The sequence below is a fragment of the Cygnus atratus genome, unplaced genomic scaffold (genome assembly GCF_013377495.2).
Source record: "Cygnus atratus isolate AKBS03 ecotype Queensland, Australia unplaced genomic scaffold, CAtr_DNAZoo_HiC_assembly HiC_scaffold_97, whole genome shotgun sequence".
NCBI classification, from domain to species: domain Eukaryota; kingdom Metazoa; phylum Chordata; class Aves; order Anseriformes; family Anatidae; genus Cygnus; species Cygnus atratus.
The window spans coordinates 24183-48114 of record NW_026110222.1 but is presented as its reverse complement, the minus strand read 5'-3'; the positions used below and the strand labels follow the sequence as shown (position 1 = coordinate 48114).

At 68.5% G+C, this 23932-nt stretch overlaps 1 protein-coding gene across 1 annotated transcript in view; it reads left to right on the top strand.

Annotated features, from left to right (window-relative positions):
* Positions 1 to 23932, top strand: part of LOC118261507 (ryanodine receptor 1) — a gene marked incomplete at its 3' end in the record, with an annotated part of 51799 nt that overhangs the window by 4022 nt on the left and 23845 nt on the right. Inside the window, 41 exon segments of the mRNA XM_035572362.1 lie at positions 223 to 297; positions 776 to 854; positions 1412 to 1524; positions 2032 to 2125; positions 2208 to 2301; positions 2401 to 2478; positions 3399 to 3555; positions 4147 to 4311; positions 4985 to 5106; positions 5657 to 5843; positions 6349 to 6484; positions 6970 to 7065; positions 7336 to 7454; positions 7666 to 7799; positions 8591 to 8832; positions 9712 to 9904; positions 11440 to 11612; positions 11615 to 11655; positions 12138 to 12242; positions 12326 to 12429; positions 12514 to 12597; positions 13180 to 13339; positions 14219 to 14366; positions 14716 to 14921; positions 15128 to 15302; positions 15912 to 16120; positions 16690 to 17066; positions 17176 to 17302; positions 17832 to 17992; positions 18500 to 18665; positions 18764 to 18850; positions 19357 to 19583; positions 20029 to 20854; positions 20930 to 21130; positions 21354 to 21465; positions 21541 to 21684; positions 22096 to 22369; positions 22717 to 22831; positions 22908 to 23040; positions 23314 to 23408; positions 23499 to 23634. Coding sequence (XP_035428255.1) covers positions 223 to 297; positions 776 to 854; positions 1412 to 1524; positions 2032 to 2125; positions 2208 to 2301; positions 2401 to 2478; positions 3399 to 3555; positions 4147 to 4311; positions 4985 to 5106; positions 5657 to 5843; positions 6349 to 6484; positions 6970 to 7065; positions 7336 to 7454; positions 7666 to 7799; positions 8591 to 8832; positions 9712 to 9904; positions 11440 to 11612; positions 11615 to 11655; positions 12138 to 12242; positions 12326 to 12429; positions 12514 to 12597; positions 13180 to 13339; positions 14219 to 14366; positions 14716 to 14921; positions 15128 to 15302; positions 15912 to 16120; positions 16690 to 17066; positions 17176 to 17302; positions 17832 to 17992; positions 18500 to 18665; positions 18764 to 18850; positions 19357 to 19583; positions 20029 to 20854; positions 20930 to 21130; positions 21354 to 21465; positions 21541 to 21684; positions 22096 to 22369; positions 22717 to 22831; positions 22908 to 23040; positions 23314 to 23408; positions 23499 to 23634 — 6670 coding nt within the window.

Sequence of the window (23932 nt, the reverse complement as noted above, 5' to 3'; positions counted from 1 at the left end):
AATGCACGGGAGGTGTTGCACAAGAGGCGTGCAACACACAGGGCACAAGCACACAGCTCTGGCACGAGGGGTGCGCAACGCACGGGGCGCCTTGCACAAGGGGTGTGCAACGCACGAGGGGCGTGCGATGCACAGGGGTTGTTGCACAAGGGGTGTGCAACGCACGAGGGCCGTGCCGCTGACCGTGTGCCCCCCCCCCCGGCCCCGTGTCCCCCCCCCAAGTCCTCGCAGGGCGGCGGGCACCGGACGCTGCTCTACGGCCACGCCATCCTGCTGCGGCACTCGCACAGCGGCATGGTGAGGGGGGGCTATGGGGGGCCCTGTGGGGCGGGGGGGGGCCCTATGGGGCTGGGGGGGCCCTATGGGGGTCCCTATGGGGCTGGGGGGGGGGGCTCTATGGGGTCGGGGGAGCCCTACGGGGCTAGGAGGGGTCTATGGGGCTGGGGGGGGGCTCTATTGGGGTCAGGGGGCTCTATGGGGTGGGAGGGGGGGGGCCCTTTGGGGGGCCCTATGGGGTGAAGGGGGGGGGGCTCTATGGGGCCGGGGGGGGCAAGGGGCTGGGGAGGGGTTTCTAGGGGTTAAGGGGAGGGCTATGGGGTAAGGGGGGTCTCTATGGGGCTGGAGGGGGGGAGTCTCTATGAGGCCTGGGGGGCTCTATGGGGCTGGGGGGGCCCTATGGGGTCTGGTAGGGGTCTCTATGGGGCCAGGGGGCTCTATAGGGCCGGGGGGGGGTCTCTATGGGGCCGGGCCGCCCCCTGACCCCGTGCCCCCCCAGTACCTGAGCTGCCTGACCACGTCGCGCTCCGTCACCGACAAGCTGGCCTTCGACGTGGGGCTGCAGGAGGACGCCGCGGGTACGGGGCCGGGGGGCTTTGGGGGGGGTTGGGGGCTCCATGGGGGGGTTAAGGGGTCTGGGGGGGGTTGGGGACTCTGGGGGGGGGTTAAAGGGGTCCCTGGGGGGGTTGGTCTCTCTATTGAGGGGGGGTTAAGGGGTCTTTGTGGGGTTTGGGGGCTCTATGGGGGGGGTTAAGGGGGTCTCTATGGGCTTTGGCTCCCCCCAGGCCCTATTTGGGGGTTTTGGGGTCCCTATACGGGGTGTAGGTGTCCCTATATTGGGGTTTTGGCAGTCCCTACGGGGTTCGGCTCCCCCTGGGCCCTGTAAGGGGGCTGTGGGGTTCCCTACATCGGGGTTTTGGTGTCCCCCAGGCCCTATATGGGGGTTTTGGGGTCCCTATATGGGGGTTTCGGGGGGTCCCTACGGGGTTCGGCTCCCCCCAGGCCCCATACGAGAGTTTCGGGGTGCCTGTACTGGGGCGCCGGGGCTCCCTGCCGGGCTCGGCGCCCCCCAGGCCCTACAGGGTGCGGGTGGGGGTGTCGGCGTGCCCCCCCCCCCCAAGCCCGGTGTGCGCAGGCGAGGCGTGCTGGTGGACCATGCACCCCGCGTCCAAGCAGCGCTCGGAGGGCGAGAAGGTGCGCGTGGGCGACGACCTCATCCTGGTCAGCGTCTCCTCCGAGCGCTACCTGGTGCGTGTGCAAGGCGTGCGAGGGGCGTGCGAGGGGCGTGCGAGGGCTGGGGACACGCGGGGGCACGCTAGGGGTGTGCAGGGGCCAGTGGCGTGCAAGGGTTGGGGGCGTGCAAGGGCAGTGCAAGGGCTGGGGGCGTGCAAGGGGCGTGCGAGGGCTGGGGGCGTGCAAGGGGAATGTGAGGGCTGGGGGAGTGCAAGGGGCATGCGAGAGGTGTGCAAGGGGCGTGCAAGGGCTGGGGGCATGGTGAAAGGGGGGGCGTGCAAGAGCTGCTGGGGGGGGGGTTCTGCCTGTGTGTGGGGTCCTGGGAGGGGGTCTCCTTGTGTGTGTGGGGGGTGTGTCCCCGGGGGGGTCTCTGTGGGTGTGGGGTCCCTGGGAGGGGTCTTCTTGGGGGGGGGCTCCTGGGGGGTTCCCCCTGGGGGGGGTCTCCCTGTGAATGGGGGGTCCCTGGGGATTCCCCCTGGGGGGGGGTCTCCCCGCTGACACCCCCCGCCGCCCCCCCCCCAGCACCTCTCGACGGCCAGCGGGGAGCTGCAGGCGGACGCCTCCTTCATGCAGACGCTGTGGAACATGAACCCCATCTGCTCGGGCTCCGAGGAAGGTGGGCGCGGGCCCAGCACCCTTGGGTGCCCCCCCCCGAGTGACCCCCCCACCCCAAATTTATGCGTGTGTCCCCCCCCCAGGCTACGTGACGGGCGGCCACGTCCTGCGCCTCTTCCACGGCCACATGGACGAGTGCCTCAGCCCCTCCGCGCCGGAGCCGGGCGGCGAGCTCAGGTTTTGGGGGGGGGGGAAGTCCCCCAAATTTTTTGGGGGTGGGGGGGGGTCCCTTGGGACCCTCCCGCCCACCCCCCCGACCCGTCGGTGTCCCCACAGCAGCGTGGTTAATTACGAGGGGGGGGCCGTCTGCACCCACGCGCGCTCCCTGTGGCGCCTGGAGCCGCTGCGCATCAGGTGGGGGGGGTCCCGTGGCCCCTGTGTCCCCCCCCCCCGCCCCGTGTCCCCCCCCGTCCCCCTGTGTCCCCCTGTCCCTGGGCTGTGTGCCCCACGTCCCTACCGCGCATCCCTGCGTCCCCGCGCCGTGTCCCCAGGTTGTGACCCCACATCCCCCGACCCCGTGTCTGTGTCCCCATTGTCCCCATGTCCCATCCCTGTGTCCCCACACCCCCGTGACCCCTCTCTGCAACCCCACCTCCTGTCCCCACGTCCTACCCTCATGACCCCGCAATGTCCCCATGTCCCCCCATACCCACCAATGTCCCCGTGTCCCCCCCCATGACACGATGTCCCCCTGTCCCCCCAGCTGGAGCGGCAGCCACCTGCGCTGGGGCCAGCCGTTCCGTCCCCAATGTCCCCATAACCCCCGATGTCCCCATGTCCCCCCGTGACCCCCCATGTCCCCATGACCCCCAATGTCCCCATAACCCCCGATGTCCCCATGTCCCCCCGTGACCCCCCATGTCCCCCTGTCCCCCAATGTCCCCATAACCTCCCATGTCCCCCCATGACCCCCAATGTCCCCCTGTCCCCCCAGCTGGAGCAGCAGTCACCTGTGCTGGGGCCAGCCGTTCCGTCCCCAATGTCCCCCCATGTCCCCCAATGTCCCCATGTCCCCATGACCCCCAATGTCCCCCTGTCCCCCCAGCTGGAGCAGCAGTCACCTGCGCTGGGGCCAGCCGTTCCGTCCCCAATGTCCCCATAACCCCCGATGTCCCCATGTCCCCCCGTGACCCCCCATGTCCCCATGACCCCCAATGTCCCCATAACCCCCAATGTCCCCATGTCCCCCAATGTCCCCATAACCCCCGATGTCCCCATGTCCCCCCGTGACCCCCCATGTCCCCATGACCCCCAATGTCCCCCTGTCCCCCCAGCTGGAGCGGCAGCCACCTGCGCTGGGGCCAGCCGTTCCGCGTGCGCCACGTCACCACGGGGCGCTACCTGGCGCTGACGGAGGAGCGCGGCCTGGCCGTGGTGGAGGCGGCCGCCGCCAGCACCCGCGCCTCCGCCTTCTGCTTCCGCGCCTCCAAGGTGCGAAGGGCGCGGGGGTCCCGTCCCGGGGGGTGCCGTCCCCGGGGGTCCCATCCCGGGGGGTCCCGTCCCAGGGTGGTCGTGGTCCTGGTCCCACTCTGGTCCCCATCGCGGTCCCGTCCCCATCCCCATCACGGACCTGGTCCTGTCCTGGTCCTCAGCCACATCAGGTCCCCACTGTGGTCCTGTCCCCATCCCAGTCCCCATCAGGTCCCCATCGTGGATCTGTCCCAGTCCTTGTCCCTGTCCCCATACCAGTCCCTGTCCCGGTCCCCTTCAGGTCCCCATATAGCTCCCTGTGCGGGTCCCAGTGGGGTCCCCGTCCCCAAACCAGGTTCCTCTGGGGTCCCTGTCCCCATACAGCTCCCCACATGGATCCCAGTGGGCTCCTTGGTCCTGTATGTCCCTGTATGTCCCTGTCCCCTAACCCGCAGGTCCTCATGGGGTCCCTGTCCCCATACACCTCCCCACGTGGGTCCCATTGGGGTCCCCCCTCCCCACACGGGTCCCATTGGGGTCCCTGTCCCTATACACCCCCCCCCCGCTGGTCCCATTGGGGTCCCCCCCAACCCTGACCGCCCCCCCTCGCAGGAGAAGCTGGAGGCGGGGGCCAAGCGGGACGTGGAGGGCATGGGCCCCCCCGAGATCAAGTACGGGGAGTCGCTGTGCTTCGTGCAGCACGCGGCCTCGGGGCTCTGGCTCACCTACGCCGCCGCCGACACCAAGGCGCTGCGCCTCGGGCTGCTCAAGAGGAAGGTGGGGGCTGGGGGGGCGCTGGGGCATCGCTGGGGGGCTCTGGGGGGGATTTTGGGGGGCTCTGGGGGGCTTTGGGGGAGTTGGGGGGGGTCTCTGAGGGGCTTGGGGGGGATTTGGAGGGATCTCTGGGGGGTTTTGGGGGGTCTCTGGGGGTCTGGGGGACTTTGGGGCATCACTGGGGGGGCTTTGGGGGTGTCACTGAGGGGTCTGGGGGGATTTGGGAGGTCTCTGGGGGGCTTTGGGTGGGATTTGGGGGGGTCTGTGGGGGGCTTGGGGCATTGCTAGGGGGCTTTGAGGGGCTTGGGGGGGTCTCTGGGGGGTGCTGGGGGGGTCTCTGGGGGGTTTTGGGGGGTCTCTGGGGGGCTGGGGGGCAGGGTGCTGTTGGGAGGGGTCTTGTGGGGACTTTGGAGCATTGCTGGGGGGCTTTAGGGGATCTCTGGGGGGGTTTGGGGGATCTCTGGGGGGTCTCGGGGGGTTTGGGGGGGTCGCTGGGGGTCTTGGGGGGATTTGGGGCATCACTGGGGAGTCTTTGGGGGGGGCTTTGGGGGTCTCACTGGGGGACTGCGGCGGATTTTGGGCATCGCTGGGGGTCTCTGGGGTGTCTCTGGGGGTCCGGGGGTGGGCTTTGGGGGTGTCCGGGGGTCCCACTGATCCCCCCCCTTCCCCCCCCCAGGCCATCCTGCACCAGGAGGGGCACATGGACGACGCGCTGTCCCTGTCCCGCTCCCAGCGCCAGGAGTCGCAGGCGGCCCGGATGATCTACAGCACGGCCGGGCTCTACGGGGTCTTCATCCGGTGGGCGCGGGGGGGATTTGGGGGGAAAGGGGCCAAATTTGGGGGAAAAGGGGCCAAATTTGGGGGGGGATGGGGCGAGATATGGGGGAAAAGGGGCAAGATTTGGGGTCAAAAGGGATGCAATTTGGGGTCAGGAGGGGCTGGGGGATTTGGGGGGGGGCAAAATTTGGGGAGGGATGAGGCAGGGTGTGGGGGGAAAAGGGGCAAGATTTGGGGACAGGAGGGGTGAGATTTGGGGTCAGAAGGGGCTGCAGGATTTGGGGTCAGAAGGGGCGAGATTTGGGGACAGACGGTGAAATTTGGGGTCAGGAGGGGCGAGATTTGCGGACAGGAGGGATGGAATTTGGGGTCAAAAGGGGCTGCAGGATTTGGGGTAAGACAGCAGAATTTGGGGACAAGGGGCTGCAGGATTTGGGGTCAGGAGGGGCTGCAGGATTTCGGGTCAGAAGGGGCTGCAGGATTTGGGGTCAGAAGAGACAAAATTTGGGCTAGGAGAGGCGCTAATGGGTTTTTTCCTGTGTCTGACCCCCCGTGTGTGTCCCCCCCCCAGGGGCCTGGACAGCCTGAGCGGGAAGGGCCGGGGGGGGGCCCCGGGGGCGCTGCCGATCGGGGCGGTGATCCTGAGCCTGCGGGACCTCATCGGGTACTTCCAGCACCCCCCGGCCGAGCTGCGGCACGAGGAGCGCCAGAGCCGCCTGCGCGCCCTGCGCAGCCGCCAGAACCTCTTCCAGGAGGAGGTGGGGGCGCGGGGGTCCCTGGGGGGCTTTTGTGGGGCTTTGGGGGGGCCCCTGGGGGGCTTTGGGGGGTGTTTGCGGGGCACAGGGGGCTTTGGGGGGGGCTTTTGGGGGTCCCTGGGGGGCTTTGGGGGCTGTGTGGGGGCTTCGGGGTGCCTTGGTGGCTTTTTGGGGGCTTTGGGGGGTCCCTGGGGGGCTTTGGGGGATGTGGGGGGGTCTCTAGGGGGCTCTTGGGGGGCACGGGGGGCTTTTGGGGGTCCCTGGGGGGGGCTTTTCGGGGTGCTTGTGGGGCCGTGGGGATGCCGATAGGGGTGCAGGGTTTTAGGGGATGCTCATGGGGCCATCGGGATGCTCGTGGGGATGCGGGGCTGCTTATAGGGCCGGGGGGATGCGGGGTTACAGGGGGTGCTCATGGGGCTGCTTATAGGGCCGAGGGGACGCTCGAGGGGCCGGGGGGGCGCTTGTGGGGCCGTGGGGACGCTCATGGGGCCGGGGGGGGCGCTTGCAGGGCATGATCCGGCTGGTGCTGACGTGCATCGACCGGCTGAGCGAGTACAGCACGGCCGCGCACTTCGCCGAGCTGGCCGGGGACGAGGCCGCGGCCTCCTGGAAGGAGATCGTCAACCTGCTCTATGAGCTGCTGGGTGCGGGGCGGGGGGGGCGGGGGGGGGGCGTGGGGGGGGTGGGAGGTGTGGGTGGGGGGGCGTGGAGGGGCGTGGGGGGGTGGGAGGTGTGGGTGGGGGGGCGTGGAGGGGTGGGGGGGTATGTGGGGGGGGTATGGGGGGCGTGGGGGAGTATGGGGGGGTCGTGGGGGGCACCTGGGGGGGGGGTATGAGGGGTGGGGAGGGGGTGTAGGGGGGGTTGTGGGGGGTATGGGGGGGGTTGTGGGGGGGTATGGGGGGCGGGAGGGTTATGGAGGGGGTAGGGGTGGTAAGGGCGGGGTCGTGGGGGGGGGGGTGTCCGTGGAGGATATGGGGGTCGTGGGGGGGGGTCGTGGGGGGCACCTGGGGGGGTATGAAGGGGGGTTGTAGGGGGTGGGGGATATGGGGGTTGTGGGGGGCACCTGGGGGGTGCAGGGGGGCAGTGTGGGGTGCCCCGGGGGGGCTCTGACCCTTGCTCCCCCCCCCAGCCTCGCTGATCCGGGGGAACCGCTCCAACTGCGCCCTGTTCTCCACCAACCTGGACTGGCTGGTCAGCAAGCTGGACCGCCTCGAGGCCTCCTCGGGTGCGTGGGACCCCCCCGTTATAGGACCGAGACCCCCCCCAAAAGGGGCCGTAGACCCCCTTATAGGGCCAGGGACCCCCTTATAGGGCCATAGACCCTTGCATGGCGGTGGAGATTAATGGGGTTGAGGGACCTCCCTGTGGGGCTGGGTACCCCCATGTGGGGCTGGGGGCCTCCCTATGGGGTCGGGGGCCCCCGTTTGGGGCCGGGGACCTCCTTATGGGGTCGGGACCCCCGTGTGGGGCTGAGGACCCCCTGGTGGCCCCGCAGGCATCCTGGAGGTGCTGTACTGCGTGCTGATCGAGAGCCCCGAGGTGCTCAACATCATCCAGGAGAACCACATCAAGTCCATCATCTCCCTGCTCGACAAGCACGGCCGCAACCACAAGGTCGGGCACGCGCACGTGTGCAAGGCCCCCTCCCCCCCCCCCCCCCCCCCCCCCCCACGTGTGCAAGGCCACACGTGTGCGTGGAGGCCACACGTGCATGCAAGGTCACGCTCATGCAAGGTCACACGCGTGTGTGCGAGATTACACGCGATTGTGCAAGGTCACCCGTGATTGTGCGCGGTCACACGCGTGTGCAACCCCCCCCCGGCAGGTGCTGGACGTGCTGTGCTCGCTGTGCGTGTGCAACGCGGTGGCCGTGCGCTCCAACCAGAACCTCATCACCGAGAACCTGCTGCCCCGGCGTGACCTGCTGCTGCAGACCGGGCTGGTCAACTACGTCACCAGGTGGGGGGGGCCGGGGGGGGGGTCTTTGGGGGTCCTGGGGGACTTCTGGGGGGTCTTGGGGGGTCCTGGAGGGGGTCCTCGGGGTCCTGGAGGGGGTCTTAGGGGGGTTTGGGGGGTCCTGGGGAGGTTCTTAGGGGTCCTGGAGGGGGCATGGGGGAGTTCTGGGGGGGGGGGGTTGGAGGGTCTTAGAGGGGTTTCTGGGGGTTCTGGAGGGGTCTTGGGGGTCCTGGGGGTTCTGGAGGGGGTCTTGGGAGGGGTTGGGGTGTCCTGGAGGGGGCTTGGGGGAGTTCTGGGGGGGTCCAGGGGGTGTTCTAGGGGTTCTAGGAGGTTTGGAGGGTTCCTGGGGGTCCTGGGGGGAGGGGGTTCTGGGGGCCTTGGGAGGGTCCTGGGGATCCTGGGAGAGTCTTGGGGGGTCTTGGAGAAGTCCTGGGGCATCCTGGAGCATCTCAAGGGGGTCCTGGGGTGGTTTGGAGGGTCCTGGGAGGGCTCCTGGGGGGTCCTGGGCTGGTCTTGGGGGTCTTGGAGAAGTCCTGGGGTATCCTGGAGCATCTTGGGGTGTTCCGGGGGGGGTCACAGGGGGTCTTGGGGCTGTTCCTGGGGGTCTCAGGGCGCGCTCCTGGGGGTCTTGGGGGAGTCCAGGGGCACCCTGAGGGACTCCGGGTGGTCTTGGGGTGTTCCTGAGGAGCTCGGGGTGGGGGGGGGCCTCGGGGTGCCGCTGGGGGTCTCGGGGTGCCGCTGGGGGTCTCAGGGTGCCTCCGCCCCCCCCCCCCACGCTCACCCCCTCCCCGCAGCGTGCGCCCCAACATCTTCCTGGGCACGCACGAGGGCTCGACGCAGTACCCGCGCTGGTACTTCGAGGTGCTGGTGGAGCACGTGCAGCCCTTCGCCACGGCCCAGGCCACCCACCTGCGCGTCGGCTGGGCCATGGCCGAGGGCTACAGCCCCTACCCGGGGGGCGGCGAGGGCTGGGGGGGCAACGGCGCCGGCGACGACCTCTACTCCTTCGCCTTCGACGGCCTCCACCTCTGGGCAGGTACCCGGCCTCCTCCTCCTCCATCCTCATCGTCATCCCTGTTGTCCTCGTCTTCATCCTCTGTCTTTGTCCTCCTTCGTCCTCGCCTTCCTCCTCCTCCATCCTTGTTTTCCTCCTCTGTTCTCGTTCTCCATCCTCATTGTCCTCCATCCTCATTGTCCTCCATCCTCATCGTCTTTGTCCTCCGTCCTCATCTTCATCCTGTGTCCTCATCCTCCGTCCTTATCTTCCTTCTCTGTCCTCCTCTTTTGTCCTCCGTCCTCCATCCTCCTTCTCCGTCCTCCATCTTCCTCGTCCTCGCCTCCATCCTCCTCATCGTTGTCCTATCCTCCGTCCTCCTCGTCCTCTGTCCTCCATCCTCCTCATCCTTTGTCCTCCTCCTTCATCCTTTGTCCTCCGTCCTCCTCCTCCATGCTCTACCTCTGTCCTCCTCCGTCTTCGTCCTCTGTCCTCCGTCCTCCTTCACTTTGTCCTCCTCCGTCCTCCTCTTTTGTCCTCCATCCTCCATCCTCCTTCTCCGTCCTCCGTCGTCCTCGTCCTCGCCTCCATCCTCCTCATCATCGTCCTGTCCTCCATCCACCTTGTCTTCATCCTCCGTCCTCCTCATCCTTTGTCCTCCTCCTTCATCCTTTGTCCTCCATCCTCCTCCTCCGTGCTCTACCTCTGTCCTCCTCCATCTTCGTCCTCTGTCCTCCATCCTCCTTCACATTGTCCTCCGTTGTCCTCCTCCTCCATCCTCCATCCTCCTCTTTCATCCTCGTCTTCCTCCTCGTCCTCCTCCTCCTTTGTCCCCCGTCCTCCTGTATTTTTTTTTTCACCCTCCCCTTTTCCCTCGCCCCCCCTCCCATCTTTCTGCCGCCCCTCCCCCCCCCCCCCCAGGCGGGGTGGCGCGCGCGGTGGCGTCCCCGCAGCAGCACGCGCTGGCGGCGGGGGACGTGGTGAGCTGCTGCCTGGACCTGGGGGTGCCCAGCATCTCCTTCCGCCTCAACGGCTGCCCCGTGCAGGGCATGTTCGAGAACTTCAACCTCGACGCCCTCTTCTTCCCCGTCGTCAGCTTCTCCGCCGGCGTCAAGTGAGGGGCTGGGGCGGGCCGTGAGGGGGGTGATGTGGGGCTGGGGATGGGGTGTTGGGGGTGCTGTGGGGCTGGGAGGTCTGCTTAGGGGGTGCTGTGGGGCTGGGGATGCTGCATAGGGGATGTTATGGGGCTGGGGGGGATGCTTGGGGGCTGCTATGGGGCTGGGGGGGATGCTTGGGGGCTGCTATGGGGTGGGGGTGATGCATAGGGGGTGCTATGGGGGTGATGTGGGGCTGGGGATGGTGCATAGGGGGTGCTATGGGGCTGGGGGTGCTGCTTAGGGGGTGCTATGGGGGTGCTGTGGGGCTGGGGATGCTGCATAGGGGATGTTATGGGGCTGGGGAGGATGCTTGGGGGCTGCCATGGGGTGGGGGTGATGCATAGGGGGTGCTATGGGGGTGATGTGGGGCTGGGGATGGTGCATAGGGGGTGTTATGGGGCTGGGGGTGCTGCTTAGGGGGTGCTATGGGGGTGATGTGGGGCTGGGGATGCTGCATGGGGGTGCTGTGGGGCTGGGGACGGTGTATAGGGGATGTTATGGGGCTGGGGGGGATGCTTGGGGGCTGCTATGGGGTGGGGGTGATGCATAGGGGATGTTATGGGGGTGCTGTGGGGCTGGGGATGCTGCATAGGGGATGTTATGGGGCTGGGGGGGATGCTTGGGGGCTGCTATGGGGTGGGGGTGATGCATAGGGGGTGCTATGGGGGTGATGTGGGGCTGGGGATGGTGCATAGGGGGTGCTATGGGGCTGGGGGTGCTGCTTAGGGGCTGCTGTGGGGCTGGGGATGCTGCATGGGGGTGATGTGGGGCTGGGGATGGTGCATAGGGGGTGTTATGGGGCTGGGGAGGATGCTTGGGGGCTGCTATGGGGTGGGGATGCTGCATGGGGGTGATGTGGGGCTGTGGATGCTGCATAGGGGATGTTATGGGGCTGGGGGGGATGCTTGGGGGCTGCTATGGGGCTGGGGGTGATGCATAGGGGATGTTATGGGGGTGCTATGGGGCTGGGGGTGCTGCTTAGGGGCTGCTGTGGGGCTGGGGGTGCTGCATGGGGGTGATGTGGGGCTGGGGATGGTGCATAGGGGATGTTATGGGGCTGGGGGGGATGCTTGGGGGCTGCTATGGGGTGGGGGTGATGCATAGGGGGTGCTATGGGGGTGCTGTGGGGCTGGGGATGCTGCATAGGGGGTGTTATGGGGCTGGGGGTGCTGCTTAGGGGGTGCTATGGGGCTGGGGGTGCTGCATGGGGGTGCTGTGGGGCTGGGGACGGTGTATAGGGGGTGCCATGGGGTGGTTTTGGGGCTGGGAATGGTTTATAAGGGATGCTGTGGGGCTGGGGTGTCGCATTGGGGCTGTTTAATCCTGGGGGGGGTCCCGTAGGACCACACCGGGGGGCGTCCGATGCCTTTGCTGCTGGTGGGGGCTTCGGGGCAAACGCCCCTGGTTCCAGGGGGGGGGTCACCCCACGGGGGTCCCACAGGGGGCCGCGACCCCCACCCCATTCCCTTCTCCACACCCCCCCCCCATCCAGGCTGCGGTTCCTGCTGGGGGGCCGCCACGGGGACTTCCAGTTCCTGCCCCCCCCCGGGTACTCGCCCTGCGCCGAGGCGCTGCTGCCCCGCGAGCGCCTGCGCCTGGAGCCCATCAAGGCCTACGGGGGGCAGGGGCCCGGCGCCCGCTGCCTGCTGGGGCCCACCCAGGCCCTGCCCACACCGCCTTCACCCCCTGCCCCGTCGACACCATGCAGGTGGGGGGCCGGGGGTGGTGGGGAGGGGGGAGTGGGGGAAATGGGGAGGGGGACTGGGGGGCTTGGGGAGGGGCGAATGGGGGAAATGGGGTTGGGGGGCTAGGGGAGGTAGCTGGGGGGGCTTGGGGATGGGTTTCGGGGGATGGGGGAGTGGGGGAAATGGGGCTGGGATTTGGGGCTGGGGGGCTTGGGGATGCTCAGGGGATGGGGTTGGGTGGGGGGGGCGAATGGGGTTTGAGGGGCTTGAGGATGGGGTTTGGGGGATGGGGGTCTTGGGGACGCTCAGGGAATGGGGTTGGGTGGGGGGAAATGGGGTTTGGGGCTGGGGGCTTGGGGAGGGGGTTGGGGGGCCTGGGGACGCTCAGGGGATGGGGTTGGGTGGGGGGGAATGGAGTTGGGGAGGAGAAGGGAGGGGATTTTGTCATTGTGTCCCCCCCCCCGGGTGTTTTTGGGGTCCCCATGGCCGTTGCCCCCCCCCCCAGATCGTGCTGCCCCCCCACCTGGAGCGCATCCGCGAGAAGCTGGCCGAGAACATCCACGAGCTGTGGGCCCTGACCCGCATCGAGCAGGGCTGGACCTACGGCCCCGTGAGTGCCCCCCAAACCCCCCCACGCCCCCCGCAGCCCTCCCAGGCTCCTGCTGAGCCCCCACCCCCCCGGTGCCCCCCCAGGTCCGCGACGACAACCAGCGCCTGCACCCCTGCCTGCTCGACTTCCACAGCCTGCCCGAGCCTGAGCGCAACTACAACCTGCAGATGTCTGGGGAGACCCTCAAGTGAGGGGGGGTCCGGGGGCCGGGGGGGGGTCGGGGGATGAGGTTTGGGGTCCCCCCCCACCACCACTTGTGTCCCCCCCCCAGGACGCTGCTGGCGCTGGGCTGCCACGTGGGCATGGCGGACGAGAAGGCGGAGGAGAACCTCAGGAAGATCAAGCTGCCCAAGACGTAGGGGCGCGGGGGGGGTCTCCAAATGAGGGGGCCTTTAGGGGTCTTTGATTGGGGGGGGACCCCTTTGGGTTATGGGTTTGGGGGGGTCCTTTAGGGGTCTTCGATTAGGGGGGAACCCATTTGGGGTATGGGTTTGGGAGGGTTCTTGGGGGGTATTCAATTAGGGGGGGACCCATTTGGGGAGGTTTCTTGGGCGGGTCTCCAAACTGGGGGGTCCTGTTTGGGGTCTCATTTTGGCGGGTCCCCATTTGGAGTCTCCATTTGGGTTCCCATTTGGGGGGTGTTGCTTGGTGGGGTCTCCAACTGGGGGGGGGGGGGTCCCTCTCTGGGGTCCCCATTTGAGGTCCTATTTTGGGGTGTCCTTTTTGGGGTCTCCAATTGGGGGGGGGGGGGTCCAATTTGGGTTCCCATTTTGGGGGCATTCCCCAGCAGGGTCTCCAACTGGGGGGTCCCTATTTAGGGTCAAATCTCGAGGTGTCCCTTTGGGAGTCCCCAACTGGGGGGTCCCCATCCCAGCCCCCCGCTGGGAGGGGGGGTCCCCGGGTGGGGTGGGGGTGTCCCAGCCGTGCCCCCCCCCAGGTACGTGATGTCCAACGGGTACAAGCCGGCGCCGCTGGACCTGGCGCACGTGCGGCTGACGCCGGCGCAGCTGACGCTCGTCGACCGCCTGGCCGAGAACGCGCACAACGTGTGGGCGCGCGACCGCGTGCAGCAGGGCTGGACCTACAGCATCGTGCAGGTGGGGGCCCCCCGCACCCCCCCCAGCCCCCAGACCCGGAGCTGCGTCCCCTGGTGTCCCCTGGTGTCCCCTGGTGTCCCCTGGTGTCCCCGTCTCCCCATGCGCACAGTGGCGGTGTCCCCAATTTCCCCGGCGTCCCTGTGCCCATGGTGGCATCCCCACGTCCCCCGTGTCCTCGACCTCCCCGGTGTCCCCTTGCCCCCCGTGTCCCCATGTCCCTGGCGGTGGTGTCCCCAGTGTCCCCACGTCCCTTTCCCCGTGGAAGCGGTGTCCCCGGTGTCCCCATGCTCACCGCATGCCTGGCACTATGGTGGTGGTGTCCCCGTACCCACAGCAGGAGGGTCCCCATAGCCCCGTGTCCCCATACCTCTAGCAGCGGTGTCCCCATACCCACAGCAGCGGTGTCCACATGTCCCCATACCCACAGCAGCAATGTCATGTCCCCATGTTCCTGTGTCCCTATACCCACAGCAGCAGTGTCCCTGTGTCCCTATGTCCCCGTATCCTGGTGTCCCCATACCCACAGTAGTGGTGTCCCCATGTCCCCATACCCACAGCAGCGGTGTCATGTCCCCATGTTCCTGTGTCCCTATACCCACAGCAGCAGTGTCCCTGTGTCCCTATGTCCCCGTATCCTGGTGTCCCCATACCCACAGTAGTGGTGTCCCCATGTCCCCATACCCACAGCAGCGGTGTCCCCATACCCCTAGCAGCAGTGTCCCTGCTGTCCCCATGTCCCCGCGTCCCCACACCCACAGCAGTGGTGTCCTCATGTCCCCACGTCCCCGTGTCCACATATCTCCAGCAGCAGTATCCCCACGTCCCCCTGTCCCCATACCTCGTGTCCCTGTGTCCCCACACCCGCGTCCCCGTCCCCAGGACATCAAGAACAAGCGCAACCCGCGCCTGGTGCCCTACAACCTGCTGGACGAGCGCACCAAGAAGACGAACCGGGACAGCCTCTGCGAGGCCGTGCGCACCCTCATCGGCTACGGCTACAACATCGAGCCCCCCGACCAGGAGAGCCGTGAGCGCGGGGCAGGGGCGCGGGGGGCTGGGAGAGACTGGCGGCGCTGGGGACACTGGGAGAGGCTGGGGGCACTGAGGGTGCTGGGGGCATCAGGGGCACTGGGGTGTACTGGGGGGCACTGGAGGCACTGGGAGAAGCTGGGGGCACTGGGGGCTGCTTGGGGGCGCTCTTTGGGCCGGGGGCAAAGAGGGTGTAGGGTGCCCCTTGGGGATGTAGGGTGCCCTTTCGGGTGCCATTTGGGGACACTGGGTGTCCTTTGGGGACACTGGGGTCCATTTGGGGGTGCAGAGGGTGCTGGGCGCCTTTGGGGGCCCCCCGGGGGGTGCTGACGCCCCGTTGCCCCCAGCCGCCCAGGGGGTGCCGCGGGGGCGCCCCGACAAGATGCGCATCTTCCGGGCCGAGCGGAGCTACGCGGTGCGCAGCGGCAAGTGGTACTTCGAGTTCGAGGCCGTCACCACCGGGGAGATGCGTGTGGGCTGGGCGCGGCCCCACGTGCGCCCCGACATCGAGCTGGGCGCCGACGAGCTCGCCTACGTCTTCAACGGGCACCGAGTGAGCCTCTTATCGCACCCCTATCGCCTCCTATCGCCCATTATTGCTCCTCTATCGCCCCCTATCGTCCACTATCGCCCCTTAGTGCTCCCCTATCGCCCCTTACTGCTCCTCTATCGCCCCCTATCGCTCCTTATTGCACCTCTATCGCCTACTGGGGAGGGCCTACGTGGGTGCCCCCCCCCCCCCAACGCTCCGGCCCGCAGGCGCAGCGCTGGCACGTGGGCAGCGAGCCCTTCGGGCGGACGTGGCAGGCGGGCGACGTGGTGGGCTGCATGATCGACCTGGCCGAGAGCCACATCACCTTCACGCTCAACGGCGAGGTGCTCATCAGCGACGCCGGCTCCGAGCTGGCCTTCAAGGACTTCGAAGTGGGCGACGGTGAGCGCGGCGTGGTAACACCCCCCCCCAGTGTGTCGCGATAACCCCCAGTGTGTCGCGATAACCGCCCTGCGTGGCGTGATAACCTTCCCATAGGTCATGTCCCCCATATGTTGCGACCCCCCCGTATGTCGCGATACCCACCCTCTATATTGCAATCTCCCTTCCATGTCACAACCCCCCCATGTGCCGCGATCCCCCCTCCACATCGTGACCCCCCCCATATGTCATGAGACCCACTCTCTATATTGCGATTCCAGCCCATGTGTCACAATCCCCCTTCCACGTCGTGATGCCCTCCCATATATCATGCCCCTCCCCTTCCATGTCACGGCCCCCCCATATATCATGACTCCCCCCATATATCATGACCCCCTCCTTATGTTGCAATCTCCCTTAGACGTCACGCCCCCCCCCCCCATATATCACGACCCTCCCCTGTATGTCGTGACCTCCCCCCCGGTATATCACGACCCTCCCCTGTATGTCGTGACCTTCCCCCAGTATATCACAACCTCCCCCCCCGTATATCGTGACCTCCCCCCGGTATATCGCGACCCTCCCCCGTATATCGCGACCCCCCCCCTCATGTCGCGACCCCCCCCCCAGGCTTCGTGCCGGTGTGCAGCCTGGGGCTGGAGCAGGTGGGGCGGCTGAACCTGGGCCAGGACGTGGGCAGCCTGCGCTTCTTCACCATCTGCGGGCTGCAGGAGGGCTTCGAGCCCTTCGCCATCAACACCAAGCGCCCGCTCACCCTCTGGTTCAGCAAGAGCCTGCCCCAGTTCGCCCCCGTGCCCCCCGACCACCCCCAGCTCGAGGTCAGTGCCCCCCCGGGGCTGGGGGGGTGCTCGCGGGGGGGGTGTCCCTGCTCAGGGTGATGCGTGGTGCCGGGGGGACCCCGACACCTGCGGGGGGCTGAGGGGGGGATGCGTGTCCCTAATGGGGTCTCCAATAGCCGTGGGGTCAGGCGTGTCCCTGTAGGGTCCCCAACACCTCTGGGGCCCTATGGTGGGGGGAGGCACGGCCCAATGGGGTCCCCAATGCCTGGGGGGGGGGAGATACATCCCTATGGGGTCCCCAATACCTGTGGGGGCCTGTGCTGGGGGGATGCATGTCCCTATGGGGTCCCCAATACCTCTGGGGTCCTATGGGGTCCCCAATACCTGTGGGGGCTGTGCTGGGGGGATGCATGCCCTTCATGGGGTCCCCAATACTTATGGGTCCCCGTAATGGGGTGACACATGTCGCCATGGGCACCCCAATACCCACAGGTCCCTATGGTGGGGGGACGCCCATCCCCATGGGCCCCCACTGCCACCCCCCCAGCCCCTTGATGCCCCCCGCCCGTGCCGTGACCCCGTGTCCCCGGGGGGGGGGGGTCCCGCAGGTGACGCGGATGGACGGGACGGTGGACGCGCCGCCCTGCCTGCGCCTGTCCCGCCGCGCCCCCGGCCCCCCGGCTGCCCCCCCCGAGCTGCTGTTCCTGCGCCTCAGCCTCCCGGTGCAGTTCCACCCCCGCTTCCGCTGCCCCCCCGGCACCACCCCGCTGCCCCAGGCCCCCCCCGAGCCCCCCGACGACGCTGGCCTCGAGCCCCTCTCCGAATTCGAGCGCCTCCGCCGCTCGGCCGGCGCCCGGCCCCCCGAGAGCGAAGGGGAGGGCGAGAAGCCCCCCGGGGGGGGCCCCGCAGCCCCGGCCCCCCGCGAGCAGCCCCGCGGGGAGAACGAGAAGGATGCGACCACCGAGAAGGGCAAGACCCGGAGGGGGTGAGTGTGGGGGGGGGGGAGACCCCTTGGGTGCCCCCTTGGGGGGATCTTGGGGGCGGCGGGGTGCCCCAATATCCCCCCCCTATGATCTGCCCCCCCCCCCCCCCAGGTTTCTGTTCAAGGCCAGGAAGACGCCGTTCGCACCCCCCCCGGCGGTGCCCACCGTCCCCCGCCTGGAGGAGGACGTGGTCCCCGACGAGCGTGACGACCCCGAGGTCATCATGAACACCACCACGGTACGGGGGCGGGCAGCCCCCCCAGACCCCCAGCCCTCCCTTCCCCCCCCCCCCCAATCTCATGTCCCCATCCCATTCCCATCTCCCCGAGGTCCCCATCCCTTCATCCCCATGGTCTCTGTCCCCACAGTCCCCATCCTTTCATCCCTGTCCCCATAGTCCCCATCCCCATGGTCCCTGTCCTTTTGTCCCCACCCCATAGTCCCTGTCCCCATGGTCTCCACCCTTTCATCTCAGTCCCCGTCCCTTCATCCCCATGGTCCCCGTCCCTTCGTGCCCGTCCCCACGATCCCAATGGCCTCCATCCCTTCATCCCTGTCCCCACGGTCCCCATCCCAACCCTTTAATCCCTGTCCCCATCCCTTCATCCATCTCCGTCCCTTCGTCCCCGTCCCCATGGTCCCTGACCCTTTGTCCCCACGGTCCCCACGGTCCCCATCCCCGTCCCTTTGTCCCCATGGTCCCCATCCCTTCGTCCCCTGGTGTCCCCCCCCCCCCCGCAGCCCCCCCAGCAGCCGTGTGCCCGCAGTACTACTACTCGGTGCGGATCTTCGCGGGGCAGGAGCCCTCGTGCGTCTGGGTGGGCTGGGTGACCCCCGACTACCACCAGCACGACGCCGCCTTCGACCTCTCGCGCGTGCGCACCGTCACCGTCACCATGGGCGATGACAAGGGCAACGTGCACGACAGGTGCCGGGGGGCAACGCGGGGCTGGGGGGGCACCGAGGGGCCGGGGGACGTGGGGACATCATGGGGCTGGGGGCATCGAGGGGGACACCGGGGTGCTGGGGGCGCCGGGGAAATGGGGACATGGAGGGGGACGCTATGGGGTTGGGGGTATGGGGACATCGAGGGGGACACCAGGGGGCTGGGGGACATGGGGACACTGAGGGGGACACTATGGGGCTGGGGGCGTTGAGGGGGGGCACCATGGGGCTGGTGATGAGTGGGGGGGTCACCTTGGGGCTGGAGACATGGGGATACAGGGGGTCTGGGGACGTTGGGGGGGACACCCCCTATTCTCCCCCCACAACACCCCCAATTCCCCCCCAACACCCCCTCTTTTCCCCCCATTTCCCCCTCATTCCTTCCCCCAACACCCCCAATTCCCCCTCCGACACCCTCAATTCCTCCCCAATCACCCCCCAACACCCTCTATTCCCCCCCCCAACACCCCAAATCCCCCCCCCCCCGCAGCATCAAGCGCAGCAACTGCTACATGGTGTGGGGGGGCGAGTTCGCCAGCAGCACCCCCCAGGCGCGCGTCAGCCACAGCGACCTGGTCATCGGCTGCCTGCTCGACCTGGCCACCGGGCTCATGACCTTCACGGCCAACGGCAAGGAGATCAACACCTTCTTCCAGGTGGGACCCCCACCCTGAGTGCCCCCCCCCCCCATCCTGGGGGTCTGGGGGGGGCTCCAGGCCGTGCCCCCCACCCCGCTGACCCCCCTTTTCTCCAGGTGGAGCCCAACACCAAGCTCTTCCCCGCCGTCTTCGCCCTCCCCACCAGCCAGAACGTCGTCCAGTTCGAGCTGGGCAAGCTCAAGGTGCCCCCCCCCGCCCCGGGATGCCCACTGGGGGCTGGGGTCCTTGGGGGGGGGGGGAGGTGTTCCTGGGGCCTTTTGGGGTGGTACTGGGGGGAGGATGGAAGTGGGGGGCAAGGGGAGGGTCTGGACGGTGTTTGGGGGATGTTGGGGGGGGTCTGGGGGGTGTTTGGGGAGGGTCTAGGGGGTGTTGGGCGGGGTTGGGAGGGTCTTGGGTGGTATGGGGAGACCCTGGGGGGTGTTGGCGGGGGTCTGGGGGGTCTGGGTGGTGTTGGGGGGGGTGTTGGAGGGGTCTTTGGGGTGTCAGGAGGATCTGGGGAGTGTTGGCAGGGGTCTGTGGGGTATTGGGGGGGATCTATGGGGGTATCATTGGGGGTCTGCAGGGTATTGGGGGGGGGATCTATGGGGCATCACAGTGGGGCTGTGGGATATCAGCGAGGGTCTATGGAGTCGGACCCTGGTTCACTGGTGCCCCCTGCCTGGCTGAGCCCCCCCCCACCCCCCCGCAGAACATCATGCCCATCTCGGCCGCCATGTTCAGCAGCGAGCGCAGGAACGCGGAGCCGCAGTGCCCCCCCCGGCTGGCCATCCAGCTGCTGGCCCCCGTCACCTGGAGCCGCATGCCCAACGAGGCGCTGGCCGTCGACACCGCGCGCATCAGCGAGCGCCACGGCTGGGCCGTGCAGTGCTCCGAGCCCCTCGTCATGATGGCCCTGCACATCCCCGAGGAGAACAGGTCGGGGACACCCCCAAACCCCCCCGGGGGAGCCGGAGTCTCTCCCCAGGTGTCCCACCCCAAGGTGTCCCTATCCCTGGGGTCCCCAAGTGTCCCATCCATGGGGTCCCCAAGTGTGCTATCGACTGGTATCCCCATCCCTGGGGTCCCCAGGTGTCCCACCCCTGGGGTCCCCAAGTGTCCCACCTCCAGGTGTCCCTGTCCTTGGGACCTGAGGTGTCCCACCCCTGGGGTCCCCAATTGTCCCACACCAAGGTGTCCTTATTCCTGGGGTGCCTGTGTGTCCCCACCTCAATGCACCCCATCCCCGGGGACCCCAGATGCCCCTGTCCTGGGGACAGATGGTGTCCCATCCCTGGGGTCCCCAAGTGTCCCACTCCAAAGTACCCCATCCCCGGGGTCCCTAAATGACCCCCCCCTCACCGTGACCCCCTCTCCCCGCCAGGTGCATCGACATCATGGAGCTGTCGGAGCGCCTGGACCTGCTGCGCTTCCAGTGGCACACGCTGAAGCTGTACTGCGCCGTGTGCGCCCTGGGCAACAACCGCGTGGCGCACGCGCTCTGCAGCCACGTGGACCAGGCCCAGCTCCTCTTCGCCATCGAGAGCCCCGAGCTGCCGGGGCCGCTGCGCGCCGGCTACTACGACCTGCTGCTGGCCATGCACCTCGACGCCGCGCAGCGCGCCCGCGCCTCCATGAGCGCCGAGTTCATCATCCCCATGACCGAGGCCACCAAGAGCATCACGCTCTTCCCCGACGGCAGCCGCGTGCCCGGCCCCCCCGGCGTGGGGCCCAGCGCCTGCCTGCGCCCCCAGCCCCATTTCGCCGAGCCGTGCTTCGTGCTGGCGGCGGGCGGCGGGCGGGCGCTGCTCAGCCCCGGGGTGCCGCTGGGCGCGCTGGGCGCTCGGGCCATCCGCATGCTGGCCGAGGCGGTGGCCGGGGGGGGTCCCCACGCCCGGGACCCCGTGGGCGGCAGCGTGGAGTTCCAGCTGGTGCCGGTGCTGAAGCTGGTGTCGGCGCTGCTGGCCGTGGGCGCGCTGGGGGACGCCGACGTGCGCCGCGTCCTGCGCATGATCGAGCCCCGCGTCTTCGGGGAGCCCCGGCGGGAGGCGGCGGCCGGCGAGGAGGAGGAGGAGGAGAGGGAGGAGGAGGAGGAGGAGGAAGCACGGAAGAAGGCTATTGAGGCCGGCGAGCTGGAGGAGGAGGAGGAGGACGAGGGGCTGGAGGAAGGGCTGCTGCAGATGAAGCTGCCCGAGTCGGTCAAGCTGCAGGTGAGGGGACCCTACCGGGGGGGGGTGTCCCCGTCCTTGGGGTCCCCGTGCCCCCCGCTGACGCTGCGGCCGCAGATGTGCAACCTGCTGCAGTACTTCTGCGACCGGGAGCTGCAGCACCGCGTCGAAGCCATCGTGGCCTTCTCGGAGCGGCACGTGGAGCGGCTGCAGCGCGACCAGCACCGCCGCTACGGGCAGCTGATGCGGGCGCTCACCATGTCGGCCGCCGAGACCGCCCGGCGCACCCGCGAGTTCCGCTCGCCCCCCCAGGAGCAGGTGCCCCCCCCCCCCCCCCCCCCCCCAGCCTGGGGGCGTGCATGGGAAACGGGGACGTGTGGGGATGGGGATGGGGACACGCACGGGAAATGGGGCCGTGTGTGGGGCCGTGCACGAGGACGTGCCCAGGACTATGCCCAAGGCCATGCCCGAGGATGTGGTGGGAGTCGGGGACGTGCCCCAGGGGACCTCAGGACCCACTGAGCCCCCCGCGCCCCCCCAGATCAACATGCTGCTGCAGTACAAGGCGGGGGCAGACGAGGAGGAGTGCCCCGTGCCCGAGGACATCCGTGACGAACTGCTCGACTTCCACAACGACCTGCTGGCGCACTGCGGTGAGCTCCCAATCCCACCCCGCTGACCCCTCCCCGTGTCCCCCCACCCCGCTGACCCGTCCCCGTGCCCCCCAGGCATCGAGCTGGCGGGCGAGGAGGAGGAGGAGGCGGAGGAGACGTCGCTGCACCACCGGCTGCTGGGGCTGGTGCAGAAGGTGGTGGGGCTGCGCAAGAAGGCGCCCGAGGAGGAGGCGCCCCCCGAGGAGCCCCCGGTGCCCAGTGAGTGGGGGACGCGGCTGGGGGGGGCTGAGACCGTGCGCGCCGTCCCCAGATCCCCAGCAGGGCTGTCCCTAGGGCATGGCCGAGCTGTCCCCAAGGTGCCAACAGGGCTGTCCCCGAGGTGCCACCCAAGCTGGCCACAAAATGCCATCGGAGCTGTCCCCAAGGTGCCAAACGGGGTGGCCACAAAATGCCACTGGAGTTGTCCCCAGGGTTCCAACAGGGCCAGCTCAAAGGCATGGCCAAGCTGTCCCCAAGGTGCCATCAGAGCCGTCCCCAAGGCACCAGCCAAGCCATCCCCACGGCACTGGCAGGCTCAGGCTGTGCCAAACCGTCCGCGAGGTGCCAGAGCCATCCGTCAGCACGGGCTGAGGTCTGTCCATCCGTCTGCCCCCCCCCCCCCCCCTGCAGGCACGCTGCAGGAGCTGATCTCGCAGACGATGGTGCACTGGGCGCAGGAGTCGTTCATCCAGAGCCCCGAGCTGGTGCGCGCCATGTTCAGCCTCCTGCACCGGCAGTACGACGGGCTGGGCGAGCTGGTGCGCGCGCTGCCCAAGGCCTACACCATCAGCGCCCACTCGGTCGCCGACACCACCGAGCTGCTCGAGTGCCTGGGCCAGATCCGCTCCCTGCTCATCGTGCAGATGGGCCCCGAGGAGGAGAACCTGATGATACAGAGCATCGGGTGCGCCCCCGGCCCCTGCGGGCACCCCGCGGCCCCTTATGGGCACCCCAGGGTCCTTCGGGCACCCCGTGTCCCCTCCGGCACCCCGTATCCAGCTCCACCACCCCATGCCCCCCCCAAATCCCCTGTGTGGGCACCCCGTGTCCCCTCTCCCACCCCATTTCCAGCATCTCACAGCCCCCCCCTTGTGCCCCCCATGTCCCCCTTGAACCCCCTCCAGCACCTCATACCCTCCCATGCCCCCCCAGCAACCCCCCCACTCCCCGATCACCTCCAGGCACTCGGGGGCAGTGTCCCGGAGCCCCCCCACAGCTCTGTGACACCCCCGCGTTCCCCCCCCCCCCCAGGAACATCATGAACAACAAGGTCTTCTACCAGCACCCCAACCTGATGCGGGCGCTGGGCATGCACGAGACCGTCATGCAGGTGATGGTCAGCGTGCTGGGCGGTGGTGAGTCCAAGGTGAGCCCCAGAACCCCCCCCCTTGAGCCCCCCCAGACGCCCCCGGCCCCCTTTTCACGCGTGTCCCCCCCACCAGGAGATCCGCTTCCCCAAGATGGTGACCAACTGCTGCCGCTTCCTCTGCTACTTCTGCCGCATCAGCCGCCAGAACCAGCGCTCCATGTTCGACCACCTCGGCTACCTGCTGGAGAACAGCAGCATCGGCCTGGGTGAGCCCCCCCCGCACCTCTGGTGGCCCCTGTTCCCAGCTCGGTGCCCTGGGGGGGGCACAAAAAAAAAAAAAAGCCTTTTTTTTTTTTGGCACCCCAAAATCCCTGCACCCCCACCCGGCACCCTTGGTCACCACCCTGACACCGTGGGGGTCCCCGCACCCCATCCTTGGCACCCTGGGGTGCCCCAATCCCAGCCTGGCACCCCCAACCCGGGTCCCCCACACACACCCTGACCCCCCCCCTGATGTTGTGCCCCCCCCTCCCCCCCAGGCATGCGGGGCTCGACCCCCCTGGACGTGGCGGCCGCCTCCGTCATCGACAACAACGAGCTGGCGCTGGCGCTGAAGGAGCAGGACCTGGAGAAGGTGCGGGGGACGCGGGGTGGGGGGCGCAGGGTGGGGGCCGTGGGGAGGGGGCCGTGGCCGTGACCCCCCCCGGTGGCCGGTGCCCTGCAGGTGGTGACGTACCTGGCGAGCTGCGGGCTGCAGAGCTGCCCCATGCTGCTCTCCAAGGGGTACCCCGACATCGGCTGGAACCCCTGCGGCGGCGAGCGCTACCTCGACTTCCTGCGCTTCGCCGTCTTCGTCAACGGTCGGCACCCCGCACCCCCAAAAGTCCCCGCGCCCCGATGTCACTGTCCCCAAGTCCCCCCGCCCCCAAGTCTGTGTGCCCCGATGTCTCTGTCCCCAGGTTCCTGAACCCCAAGTCCCTGCGCCCCCAAGTCTCCACAACCCAATGTCTCTGCCCCCAAGTCCCCGCGCCCCAAAGTTTCTGCCCTCAAGTTCCTGCACCCCCAAGTCCCCGTGCCCCGATATCTCTGTCCCCATGTTCCTGCACCCCAAATCCTCATGCCCCCAAATCCCTGCACCCCCAAGTCTGTGCACCCCAA